This window comes from Martes martes (assembly GCF_963455335.1).
Source record: "Martes martes genome assembly, chromosome: 14".
NCBI classification, from domain to species: Eukaryota; Metazoa; Chordata; class Mammalia; order Carnivora; family Mustelidae; genus Martes; species Martes martes.
In genome coordinates this window covers 34,935,589-34,949,074 of record NC_137902.1, presented here as the reverse complement: position 1 = coordinate 34,949,074, position 13,486 = coordinate 34,935,589, and the positions used below count along the sequence as shown (strand labels likewise).

Genomic DNA, 13,486 nt, shown 5'->3' with positions numbered 1-13,486 from the left:
TTTTGCACATTCTAGTTTTATTGCAATCATAAGTGGTTTTTTTTTAAGTATAGCTTATCAAACTACTAAAAAGACATTTTTGAAGCACTTGTAGATATTTTAATATGGACTGGATAGTAGATGATACTAAGGTATTGATGTTAATTTGGTTAGGCTAATGTGTTTGAATGGTATTCATTATGGAAAAAAAATAACAAGATTTTTAATTATTAGAAACTTTTACCTAAAGGGGCACTTGCGTGGCTCAGTCGTTAAGCCTCTGCCTTGGGCTTATGTCATGATCCCAGGGTTCTGGGATCCAGCCCCACATCAGGCTTCCTGCTCTACGAGAAGCCTGCTTCTCCCTCTCCCCTCCCCCTGATTGTGCTCCCTCTCTCCTGCTCTCCTGCTCTCTGTTAAATAAATAAATGAATAAATAAATAAATAAATAAATAAAATCTTTTTTTTATAAATAAAATCTTTAAAAGAAAACAAAAGAAACTTATTCCCAAATATTTATTAGTAAAGTGACATGATATTTTGTTTGTTTAAAAGTTAATAAAAATCATTTTAAATAGTTTGTTTTACAAATAAAGGAAGAGATAAAAGAAGAATGGCAAAATAGTAACAATTGTTGAAGCTAGGTAATAGTTATGGGGAAGTTCATTTTTCTCATTTTTGTGTTTGAAATTGTCCATAATAGACTTTAAAATTATATTTTCTACTTATTTTTTTTGCTAAAGTATAGAAATGTATACACCCATTCTGTGGTATTTTATTATGGCAGCCCTAACAAACTAATACACTTCATGTAAGTGGAATCATACAGTATTTGTCCTTTTTGTGACCAGCTTATTTCACTTAGCATAAGCTGCATCACTAAGCTACATCCATGTCATAGAATGAGAGGAATTACTTCCTTTTTTAAAAGTGGAATGATATTTTTTTTAAAAAGTGGAGTAATATTTTTTTTAAGGTTTTATTTATTTGTGGGTCGCCTGGGTGGCTCAGTGGGTTAAAGCCTCTGCCCTCAGCTCAGGTCATGATCCCAGGGTCATGGGATTGAGCCCCACATCGAGCTCTCTGATCAGCAGGGAGCCTGCTTCCTCCTCTCTCTCTGCCTGTCTGCCTACTTGTGATCTCTGTCAGATAAACAAATAAAAAATAAAAGATTTTACTTATTTGAGAGAGACTGCACATGCACAAGCGCACAAGCACAAGCTGGGGGTGGGGGCAGGAGGGGCAGGGGGAGAACCAGGCTCTCCGCTGAGCAAGGAGCCTGACTAGTGGCTAGATCCCAGGACCCCAAGACCCCAGGATCACAGTCTAAGCTTAACTGACTGAGCCACCCTGGTGCCCCCAAAAGTGGAATAATATTTTATTGTATAGGTATACCACATTTCATTTATCCATTCATCTGCTTATGGAATTTGAATTGTTTCTACCTAGCTATTGTGAATAATGCTGCTGTGCACGTGGCTGTGCAAATATCTCTTAGAGATTCTGCTTTCAATTCTGCTGTATATGTGCAACAGGGATTACTGGATCATATGATAGTCTGATTTTAAATTTCTTGAGGAAATGCCATTCTGTTTCATGGTAGTCACACCATTTTATAATTAAAACAAAAGTGTGCAAGAATTCCAGAATTTCTCCACATCCTCACCAGCACTTATTTTCTGTTCTTTTGACTAGCCATCCTAATGGATGTGCAGTAGTATCGCACTGTGGTTTCAATGTGCATTTTCCTAATGATCATTTGGTATTTATAAAAATGCAGACTAAGACCTTTTTGAAATACCATTTACATCCACTATATTTACTGGAAAACTTAATCTGACAATACTAAGAATTGACTAGGACAGAGAATTTAAAAAAATATATACACTGCTAGTGGGCATGTACATCATTAACAGTCTCTGAAAAACAATTTGGCATTACCTTGTAAAGTGAATATTCATTTTCCCTAAGACTCAGCAATTCTATTCCACCTAGTAATAGTCCATTCCTGTGGTACTTTTCAAACCCTGAGTCAACACTCATTTGTGAGTTCTGTAATCCATTTACTGAGAGTCACAATTAGCATTTCTTTTTTTTTTTTGAGTTTTTTTTTTTATTTATTTGACAGACATAAATCACAAGTAGGCAGAGAGGGAAGCAGAGAGAGAGAGGGGGAAGCAGGCTCCCCATTGAGCAGAGAGCCCGACGCGGGAATCGATTCCAGGACCCTGGGATCATAACCTGAGCCGAAGGCAGAGGCTTTAACCCACTGAGCCACCCAGGTGCCCCACAATTAGCATTTCTTAAGCACTGAAGAAATGACTATTTTATTATTTTGTGAAACTTTTGTTTTATATATATGAGTGTGTTTACTGGTTGAAGACACCAATTGCATTTCTGTTTCTCAAAGTCTATAAAAAAAAAAAACAAAATTATCATAGTAACAAAACTTGGAAGCAAACCAAGTGGCCAGTAAAATTGTAAATTTGTAGTGTATTCATACAAGGCAATTCTATAAAGCAATGAAAATGAATTCATGAGACTTGCAAACATCTCCTTAAGTGAAAAAAGACCACAAAGACCGATATTTTTATAAAGCTCCAAAACAAGTAAACTGAACAATATGTTGTTGAGGGATACACACATGGGAAAGGATTAATAAGGACAAATTAGTATACGCAGAATAATAAAATTGGGAACACATTTGTGAAGTGGATGAAAAGGGAAAGAAAAGGGTAGATGCAATAGTATCGGTGCTCTAGTTCTTACATGCATTCATGGATATTCATTTTATTAACATGCAATATAACTTAAATTACTAAATACATTATCATGTATAGTTATATAACTTATATATGTATAAAAATGTTCCTTCCTAAAAGTGTACATCCTCATCTTCTTGCACTGCACTGAGTCAACACTCCCAAACAGAAACTGGTTTTCCTGAAAAACAGGTTAAGAAGTTAAAGCCAAAGGTCAACATGTATCATTTCATGTAAGCATACCTTACTTTCAAGCAGTTTCCTGAGGCCAAGGCATGGAGTAGAGAATGATAACAGCTAGATTACTACCTTAAGCGTGACAATTAACTTTGTGCTTTCCTTCTTTCTATATATATATGCATATATATGGCAAATCATTAAACTTTGTCGGTGATGCGTATACCCAGTGTATCCACACCCCAACCAAGTTAGTAAAAGGCTGATATCCTTATGGGCCTATTAGTAACTTCTACCTAACGACTATGGGAAGAGTAATTAATCAGAGCCAGCCCACTCAATTATTAATTTAGAATTGGAACACACTTTCATCGCTTTCTTTGGACAACTTATCCAAACTCCCCATGAAGTGGAAAGCAACTCATTCGTTTCGAGATGTGACTCACAAGAAACAACAGAATACCATTTGCAAGGGAAAGAAAGAGACAGTAAAGAAAACGGAAAAGAAATCCCCCAGGAGAAAGGGATTGTGAAAGCCAAAAAATGGAAAATTTCCACACTAAGAATTCCAAAATAATATGCAAGATCGGGGGGAAACTTTCAATGGCTCTTTTCAGTGTAATAACAATAAGGAAATTTAGCTCATGAAATCCATGCATTAAAAAAGGACAATAACCAAAAGCATTCGACTTCAGCAAAACCCACTGCAAAGATGGCGGTCGAACGAAGCCCCTTCTCCTCCCGCGGCCAAAGGTTCTCGCCTCACATTTCCCACAAGCCCCTCCGCAAGGCCCCACTCGCCAAAACTTGCAGGGCTGGTCTCCCAGCACTGCGCACGCGCCGCACTACGTCACGTGCCCTCCCAGGGCTCAGCGGAGCTGGCAGGAGGGGTCTTGCCAGCTTCCGCCGCCGCGTCGCTTCGGGGCTCGAACGGCGGGTTCGCGCTGCCTCCGCCGCCGAGGGGCAGCCCGGGGTCGCGGGGCCGAGCGAGGGGCGCGTGGCGGCGCGGCCATGGGACTGCGCCAACCCCGGTGACAGCAGGGAGCCGAGCGGCCCAGGCCCTGAGCGCGTCTGCTCCGGGGGGCCTCGCCCTCTTGCTTGCAGGGCCGGGGCTCCTGCTGCCGTTGCTGGCGCTGCTGCTGGCGGCGGCGGCGGCCAGGATCATGTCGGGCCGCCGCTGCGCCGGCGGGGGCGCGGCCTGCGCGGGCGCGGCGGCCGAGGCCGTGGAGCCAGCCGCCCGCGAGCTCTTCGAGGCGTGCCGCAACGGGGACGTGGAGCGAGTCAAGAGGCTAGTGACCCCCGAGAAGGTGAACAGCCGCGACACGGCAGGCAGGAAATCCACCCCACTGCACTTTGCCGCAGGTAACCCGACCGATGCCGCCTCGCTTCGCCCTATACCCCTCCGGCCCACCGTGGCTCTCAGGCCTCAAACCGAACGCTGCGCTCCTCTGGCCCCGGCTTTTCCCCCTAGGACTCCGGTACTAGTCATCTCGCTCTCATCGATTGGGGACCAAGGCGAGGCCATGGGGCTAGGTGGCGAGCGTGCCCCACTCAGTGGATTTTTTTTTTTTTTTTGCTTTGTTTTGTATCAACAATACCTGTACCAACTTCCGGTTTTGCTACTCTAGGAGCCTTTCATACACACGAAAGGGTAGGGGACGCCGTAGACCCTGTGATTTGAAAGGCCATTTATCTCCAAAATTTATCGTTCTTGCAAGTTCCACTATAATTCTTATCAGTCCTTTGGGTTAAGGTTTTAGAGGCCTTTGTAAAATACAAGGGTGTAATTTAGGAGGAGTAGCTTAATTAGCCACTGACACGTTAGTGTTAATGGGTTTGTCAGGGTAGCCAGTCATTAGCAAGTTTCTGGAGAGGCTAGAACTGGGAGTAATCAAGTTTGGGTGAACTGAGATTTGACTTTGGGGGGGTGGGGTGCGGGCGGGTCGTGGCTGCCACATACACAAGTTGAGGTGGAAAGTGGTAGGATGAGATGGAGAGATGGTGGAGGTACTTAAGCTGGGATCTAGAATTGAAGTTGGGACGCATCTCGCCTCTTTCAGAGATTTAGATCGTTTGAATTACTTTTCCTTTAATATTTACTATGTTGACTTTATGATATAAAGGTATTAAGTTTAACTGAAGAATTTAAAAGAACTAGGGGTTCTCAGTTTATTTCTGTTTCTCAGTGTATTTCCATAAATCATTTATGCCTTTCACTTGGAGAAAAGATCATGACTGTATCCTCAGGTGAGCTATGCATGATTGAAAATGGGAGTAGGTTCTCATACTTAGGATATTCTTGGTTTTTTATTTTGTATTACATGTCTGGTTAAGATAATTTTTTAAAAAACAATATGTTTTAAAAGGTTCCCTTCTTTTGTAGTAGGCATGATGAGCAGAGAAAGAGTGTAAGAAAAATTCCCATGTTCACAGACATTGCTTTTACTTAAGTTATTTGCTTTAACTCGTACCTGTTTTAAAATATAAATACTAGGAGCGCCTGGGTGGCTCAGTGGGTTAAAGCCTCTGCCTTCGGCTCAGGTCGTGGTTCCAGGGTCCTGCCATCGAGCCCCGCATCGGGCTCTCTGCTCAGCAGGGGGCCTGCTTCTCCCTATCTCTCTGCCTGCCTCTCTGCCTACTTGTGATCTCTATCTCTGTCAAATAAATAAATAAAATCTTAAAAAAAAATATATATATATAAAAATACTAGTAGAGGATATGCTTTCTTTGTCAGTTCCAACTTTGTTGGGTTTCTTTTTGGGGAGCCTTTTAAGAGGAAGGTTTGGTGGGAGAACTAGAAACAGCCTGTGGGCAGCAGAAAGAGAAAGGAGAAAAACACTAAAGTCAGATCTCACCTGCTTGCCATTTTGCCTAAAATTTTAGTGATCAGTGCTATCTTTTCTCAGCTAATTTGAATTGCCGTGTTTGGCCATGTAGCCAACATTTAAACAACTGATTTGGCAAATTGTCATAACCAACTGATAAGTAATCCAAAGGGTAGTGTTACTTAGATTCTGTTCACTTGATCTGTGGGATAAAAATAGCCAAGCAAGATCTTAGTTGCTACCTTTCAAGAATTTGGTGTATTAATGAGTTCATATCTGAAAATAGTAATATTTAGAGGTTGTGGGATTAGCTTCTTATTGACCTTGTTCCTCCTCCACCATCCCACCCTCAGTCTTTCCCAATATTTCAAAGTACTTTTTTACATAAGATTTCATATGGCTTTGACTGAAATGGAAAATTTGTTTTAGGAATCAATGTGTCTCAGTATTTACCCAAATTATCTGATACAGGTTATACAACTAAGAATTTAAGGTGTAAAAGGAGAGTAATAAAAGTTGCTAATGGTGTGCATTAAACCAGAGCATTAAAACCCCTGCATCTAAACCCAGTCATATAAGAAACTTCTAAAAAATTAGCTTTGTAAATTCAATCTGAGTTAGTAATTAATGAGAAAACCTAGTTTTAACTTTTAAATAAATGTATCTAGTTACGTTTTCTCTTACATGAGGAGAATACATTTTATAATCTCTTAGAGACCTTGAGCTGTCATGTCGGTGTACATATAAACATGCCATTGGAAGCTCAGTGTAGGTGTGGGGACTGTGGAACTGCTTGGTCAAGCAGTTCTTGTGTTTGTACATTGTAGGGTAAGCCGGGTTTTTTTCTTTTTTTTAACCAATTAAAGTTTGGAGGTTTTACAGGGGGTGGGGACATGTTTTTGTCTCTGTTTTGATTTCCAAGCAATGGGAATGAGATTTATGCAGACTAAGGAAATGGATCATGATAGAACAGTTTAGAAAAAATCTGGTTTGTCTTCTCATCTAAAATATTTAGTTAAATTAAATATTTAGTTAAATTAAATTAATTAATTAATAAATATTTAGTTAAATTAAAAGAGTAGTCACTTGCTCCCAATAGGCAGTTAACTCCCAAGGAGTAGAGTTCTCTTAATGAAAAATAATAAACATAAATAGAAACTTTTTTCTTTTGGGTGCTTTTTACTATTAAACGAGATTGCATTTCTTCTAGATAAATTATTTAAGAAGCCATTTATTTTGGTCTTTTTCTTAAGATTTATTTATTTTAGAGAGAGTGAGAGAACTCAGTGTAGGGGGATGCAGAGGGAGAGGGAGAGAAAGAATCTCAAGCACACTCTGTGCTGAGCTTGGATCCCAGTATGGGGGCTCAGTCTCAAGACCCTGAGATCGTGACCTGAGCCAAAATCAAGAGTTGAACACTTAACGGACTGAGCCACCCAGGCACCCCTTCAGAAGCCATTTCTTACGAGAAAAAATTGTTTCTTCTTCAATCCCCCACCACACACAGAGGATATGAATGATTTTTTTTTTTTTAATAAATCACAAAACTTGTTGAGGCAAGTTGATGGATAGGGAAGCTGCAAGTCTAATTTTGCCAAAAGCAATACCGTCTGAAATTCTTGACAGTATAATCCCTTAGAAAATAGCAGATTACAGTAAAGGAGATTGGTTCTCTGAATTTATTTCTGAAAAATAAAGAAGAGAGACAAAACCTTTGGAAGAACGTCATGTTGTCTGTCAGAGCCAAAGAAGGAAATACATAGCATTCTCTAGAATCTTAGAATAGGATTGAGGGTGGTGATAGAATTCCGCGGCTTCAGTCTTTGCGGCATGCAGAGAGGTATCATTCAGTGGAGAAATATGTAAAACACTTTTTAGGTTTAAGGAATTCACATATAGAGATGGTGGAAAGAGATGTGGTACATATTTATATGTTATTAGAGAATGTCAAGTTGAAAAGAGCTTGCATTATAGAGTTCCAGCTAAACAAGGTAACACTTGTATTTATATGCTACTCAGACATCTACGTTGGACTAAGATTGAATTCCAGTTATTCAGTTGTGTAAGTTGCATGTAAGAGCATTTGGGGAGGGTTGGTGTCTTTTTTGGTTTTTGTTTTAAAGATTTATTTATTTGAGAGAGAGATGGAAAGTGTGCTTTGGGGGGAGGGGCAACGGGGGAGAGGGAGAGAATCTCAACCAGACTCTGCACCAAGTGTGGGGCTTAATCCCACGACCCTGCACTGAAATAAAGAGTCCATCCGCTCAACTGGCTGAGCCACCCAGGCACCCCTGGTTTGGTATTTTATTCAGAGAAGGGAAGTGAAATTAGAACATAAGGAATTTATTATAAAAGCAACAAATAAGAAAACTAGAGTCACCTTAGAGATGAAAGAAGTCTAAGGTTAGACAACGCTACTGTTTTCACATACGTAGAAGACAAGTAAAAAAGAGGAAGGGATATTGGATATGAGTTGTGTGGCTTGGGCAGTCAAAACCAGGGCCAGTAGGTGAAAGGTTACAAGGAGTCAGACTGCCTTTAATAATCTGTTTGATTGTGAAATTGGCTGGAAGTGTCCAGTGGTTGGATTGGCATCTTTCAGAGATGTTGTAGAAAGAGTGGGCAGTTGGACCAAATGGTCAGAATCTGGACTAGTATAAAAAAGTGGAATGTTTACCCCAAGTGAATGTTTTAACAAGTCGTCTACCAAAGATATAATAGCCTTTGTGATTGCCATTCATATCCTTTCCCAAAATGGTGCTAAGACCTCCAAAACCATCTCAATAGCTTTTCCTACTTTTGGCTATAGGCCAATGCTGTAATTCTAGGAGATGCACAAAATGGATCCATATTCCTTACCTAGGACTAGGATTATAGATTATTTCCAGGATTTGTTTTTGTTGTGGGAAATGATTAAATCCCACATCAGTTTAAAAATGTGTATAGGGACACCTGGGTGGCTCAGTTGGTTAAGCGGCTGCCTTCGGCTCAGGTCATGATCCCAGCGTCCTGGGATCGAGTCCCACATCCGGCTCCTTGCTCATCGGGGAGCCTGCTTCTCCCTCTGCCACTACCTGCCACTCTGTCTGCCTGTGCTCGCTCACTCTCTCTCTCTCTTTCAAAAAAAAAAAAAAAAAATGTGTATATATCAAGTAAAGACGTTTGTTGAAGAATTTAGAATATTTCTTAACTTACCAGATCTCCCAGTATATTACCAAGACTTGAGCTACACCTCTTTCTTCAGATCTTGTGGGACTTAGAGATTTACTTCAATAATAACTAGTTTGGAGTATTTGTTTCAGTACTCTTCACTCAGATTGTCAGGATTTGATAACCCAGAGGCCATGACATTCTTTTCCAGGTTTCTCCTAGTCTGACCAGAGAGGTAGTGTATCTGTCCCAAGTTGCACTGAGCAAAACCTTGTTATTTATATTCCTCATTCTAAAGAAATATATATGGAGGATAACTGTCCTGGATCTTGGTAAACTAAATAGTAAATGAGAGGTTTAAAATAGCATCCCTCAGAAAAATCTGGTAAGAGTCCTGGCTGTATAAGTCAAAGCTGAGGGCTTCTTAATTATACATTCCCAATTCCCAGACCACAAGAGCCTTCTCTGTCTCATAGTGGTTTTTGACATTTTCTGTTTCTGAGCTTTTCCTTCTGACAAAGCCCTGTGTGACACCAGCCTGGACATCACTATCATTTCATATTGGACAGTTTATATCAGTGGCCCATCCCACATTTGGACTGTAAAAAAAAGGGGAGGTGGTGGCCTTCAGTGAAACTCTCTGAGAGTCTAAATTGGTTTTTCTGTTGTGACTTCCCCTGCTCTTTGGAAGCCATTCAGATTAAATCATGTTTTAGTATAGTAGCAAAATAAGATGTTAACAATAGTCATGGTTAGCAATAGTCCTGAAACTGATGGCACCGACATAGTAGTGAAATTTGACAAGAAAAAAATTGAATAGACTCTTTAATGATCACATATCGGCAACTGCATAGTCTTGTGAGGGTCATTTGCTTACGCTTCCAACAATGTACTAAGCAGATGTTTATCAAATCCTGCTATATGCCAGCTACTGACCTTGGCCAGTGAATAGAAATGAACAGGACATAATACCTACCATTAAGTGACACAGTTTATTGATCAGCAGATTTACTTTCCAAATACGCCTGTTTTGTTTTCTCGTCAGTGCTTTTTAGTGAATTCAGACTCAGTGTATGATTTCATCATTATTTTCAAATGTAGAGCAGTATTTGAAGATGAATTCTGTTCCATAGTTATAAAATAGACCGCAGTGTATCCTGAGTAGCCATCACTACTAACTTTAGGCTTCTGACACCTTTGTAAAGAGATCCTTAGGATTTAGAGATTGCCATTAACTCTAATGACTTCTCATGTTTTACCTGGCCAGTGAGAACATGATCAGAATATATCCTGCAAAGCCTTTTTTTTTTTTTTTTTAAAGAGTACTTACCAGAAGACTTTGAACTGTTCTTGAGACTATAAGAAAGAGGATTTCATCAAGGTTTAGCCCTCGGAGTTTGAGAAACATCTTAAATTTTTGGGTGCCTGGGTGGCTCACTCGGTTAAGTTTCTGCCGTCAGCTCATGTCATGATCCCAGGGTCCTGAGATCGAGCCCCACATTGGGCTCCCTGTTCAGCAGTGAGTCTCCTTCTCCCTCTTGTGCTCTCTTTTCACTCTCTATCTCAAATAAATAAAATCTTTAAAAAAAAAAAATCTAAAGCTTTTGCCAAACTTCCAACAATAAAAGATTTTAAAATTTGAAATAGCTACCTGCTGACCCCCTCTAAATAATTTTTTTCATGCAAAGAAGTGGCTTCAGACCTTCAAGAGCTCCAACTCTTCATCTACTCTTTGAGGATAGCAACATGACCTCCACTCACATACTGTGGTCTTTATAGTACGACTTTAAAAACATGCCATATTGGGCGCCCAGGTGGCTCATTTGGTTAAGTGACTGCCTTCAGCTCAGGTCATGATCCTGGAGTCCCAGGATTGAGTCACACATTGGGCTCCCTGCTCAGTGGGAGTCTGCTTCTCCCTTTGACCCTCCCCCTTCTCATGCTCTCTCTCGCTCTTTCTCAAATAAATAAATAAATAAAATCTTTTTTTTAAAAAAGTGCCAATTTCGGGGCGCCTGGGTGGCTCGGTGGGTTAAAGCCTCTGCCTTCAGCTCAGGTCATGATCCCAGAGTCCTGGGATCGAGCCCCGCATTGGGCTCTCTGCTCAGCGGGGAACCTGCTTCCCTTCCTCTCTCTCTGGCTGCCTCTCTGCCTACCTGTGATCTCTGTCTGTCAAATAAATAAATAAAATCTTTAAAAAAAAAAAAAGTGCCGATTTCAAGGATGCCTGGGTTGTTCAGTCTGCCTTTGGCTCAGGTCGTGATCTCCGGGTTCTAGAATCGAGTCCTGTATCAGCCTCCCTGCTCAGCGGGGAGTCTGTTTCTTCCTCTGCCCCTCCCCTTGCTCATTCTCTCTCTCTTTCTCCGTCTCTCAAATAAATAAGATTTTCAAAAAATAATAATTTGGGGGGGGCGGGGCACGCCTGGGCGGCTCAGTGGGTTAAGCCTCTGCCTTCGGCTCGGGTCATGATCTCAGGTTCCTGGGATTGAGCCCCAAGTCAGGCTCTCTGCTCAATGGGGAGCCTGCTTCCCCCTTTCTCTCTGCCTGCCTCTCTGCCTACTTGTGATATCTGTCTATTAAATAAACAAGATAAAATCTTTTAAAAAAATAATAACTTTTTTAAAAATAAATAAATAATAAAAAGATACTGGTTTCTACTGTCAGTCTTCACACAGGTTTCAGTGACCTTGATGGCTAGGAAATCCTGTTGATAAAAAATTATTGAATTAGTCAAAAGGAATGTATAGTGAGGGATGACTGCAGTTAAGTAGTGAGAAATGCAAAGAAAAGGGGAAGAGCAGTCCAAGCAGAAGGGCAGCATGTAACGTTAGCATGCTTGATAAACTGAAAGAAAGCTGAATCATATTTGGAAACTGAAGAGTAGTATGAAATGAAGTTAGAGAAGTAGATAAGACCTAGTTCATGCATCAGGTCTTGTAGGACACAGTAAGAGTGATTGAATTTTACTCTGTGAGCATCACTGGGAAGCCAGTGAATTATTTTAAAGAAATACTATATTATTGATAATATAATGATAATATATTGGTACATATTATATCATGGTTTAAATAATTTAAATAATAATGATGACTTTTTGGTGGGGGGTTTTTGTTTTTTTGTGTGTTTTTTTGTTTGGTTTTTTGTCTTTTATGTAGGCTCTACACCCAGCTTGGGCCTAACCTGGGGCCTGAACTCAAATCAAGAGCTGAGCTGAGATCAAAAGTCAGACTCTTAACCAGTTGAGCCACCCAGATGTTTTTAAAAGGTCACTGGGGGGCCAGTGGCTCAGTGGTTAAAGCCTCTGCGTTCGGCTCAGGTCATGATCCCAGGGTCCTGGGATCGAGCCCCACATCGGGCTCTCTGCTCAGCGTGGAATCTGCTTCCTGCTCTCTCCCTACCTGCCTCTCTGCCTGCTTGTGATCTCTGTCAAATAAAAAAATAAAATCTTTTTAAAAAATAAATAAGTAAATAAAATAAAAATAAAAGGTCACTGGGGGGGCACCTGGGTGGCTCAGTGGGTTAAAGCCTCTGCCTTTGGCTCAGGTCATGATCCCAGGGTCCTGGGATCGAGCCCCGAGTTGGGCTCTCTGCTCGGCGGGGAACCTGCTTCCTGCTCTCTCCCTACCTGCCTCTCTGCCTGCTTGTGATCTCTGTCAAATAAATAAATAAAATCTTTTAAAAATAAATAATAAAAGGTCACTGGGGACAAAAGTGGTGAGGCCCAATTAGACTGTTGAAATAGTTCAAGCTGGAGACAGTAGTGGTTGGGTCTAGAGCAAGGGTCATTGGAAATGAAGAAAAGTTTGGGAACATGTTGAGTTTGAGATGACTTTGAAATATCCAGGTGGAGATATGTCCAGTAAACTGTCTGGAATTCAGGTGAAAGGTCTAGCTAGACTGGGGATTTAAATTTGGAAGCTGTATATCTAAATGGTACTTAATGCCATAGGAGTAGATGAGATCATCTAAGAAGGGAAAAATGGGTAAAGAACTGAGTCCAGAGGAATGCGAACATTTAGAAATTAGGTGGAGGAGGCAGGATGGCCTTGGGTAGATAGGACTGCCCAGACTTGAACTCCTCCTCTTCTGCCACAGACCTGTTTTGTCTGCAGCCTTCCCATTTAAGTTGATGACAGCTTCACCCCTTTATCTCAGTCCAAAAACTTTAATGTCATCCATGATTCCTCTCACTCTCACCTTTTCAGCTGTACCCTCAACCCTCATCCAATCCAAGAGAAACTATGCAGGCTCTACCTTCAGAGTATCCAGGATCTGCCACTAGTTATTCTGACAATTGCCACCAGGTTCTTGGAGTGGTCCTTGAACCTATGTATCTGGCCCTCATTACTTCTAACCTCATCTCCTACTTTGCTGCTGCTTTCTCACTCAGCTTCAGTCACTCTGGCCATACTGTTGGCAGGAAGGCTAATTCCCTGTCTTTCAAGTCTTTGATCAAATGTTACCATCCCAACAACACCTGTGGTGACCTCCCTATTGAACTATATAACCCACCTCCATACATACACCCTGATCTCTCCTTATTCTGCTTTTTATCCTGTGACCTTCTAGCTTTTTTTTTTTTTCCATTTATTG

General features: G+C 40.9%; 1 protein-coding gene across 1 annotated transcript in view; it reads left to right on the top strand.

Moving 5' to 3' along the window:
• The first annotated feature begins 3,766 nt into the window (after nucleotides 1-3,766).
• TNKS2 (tankyrase 2) overlaps nucleotides 3,767-13,486 on the top strand; it is a 70,511-nt gene continuing 60,791 nt past the window's right edge. The window contains exon 1 of the mRNA XM_080823318.1: nucleotides 3,767-4,280. Within this exon, the coding sequence (XP_080679444.1) occupies nucleotides 4,082-4,280 (199 nt within the window). The 5' untranslated portion in view covers nucleotides 3,767-4,081. The remainder of the gene's footprint in view (nucleotides 4,281-13,486) is intronic.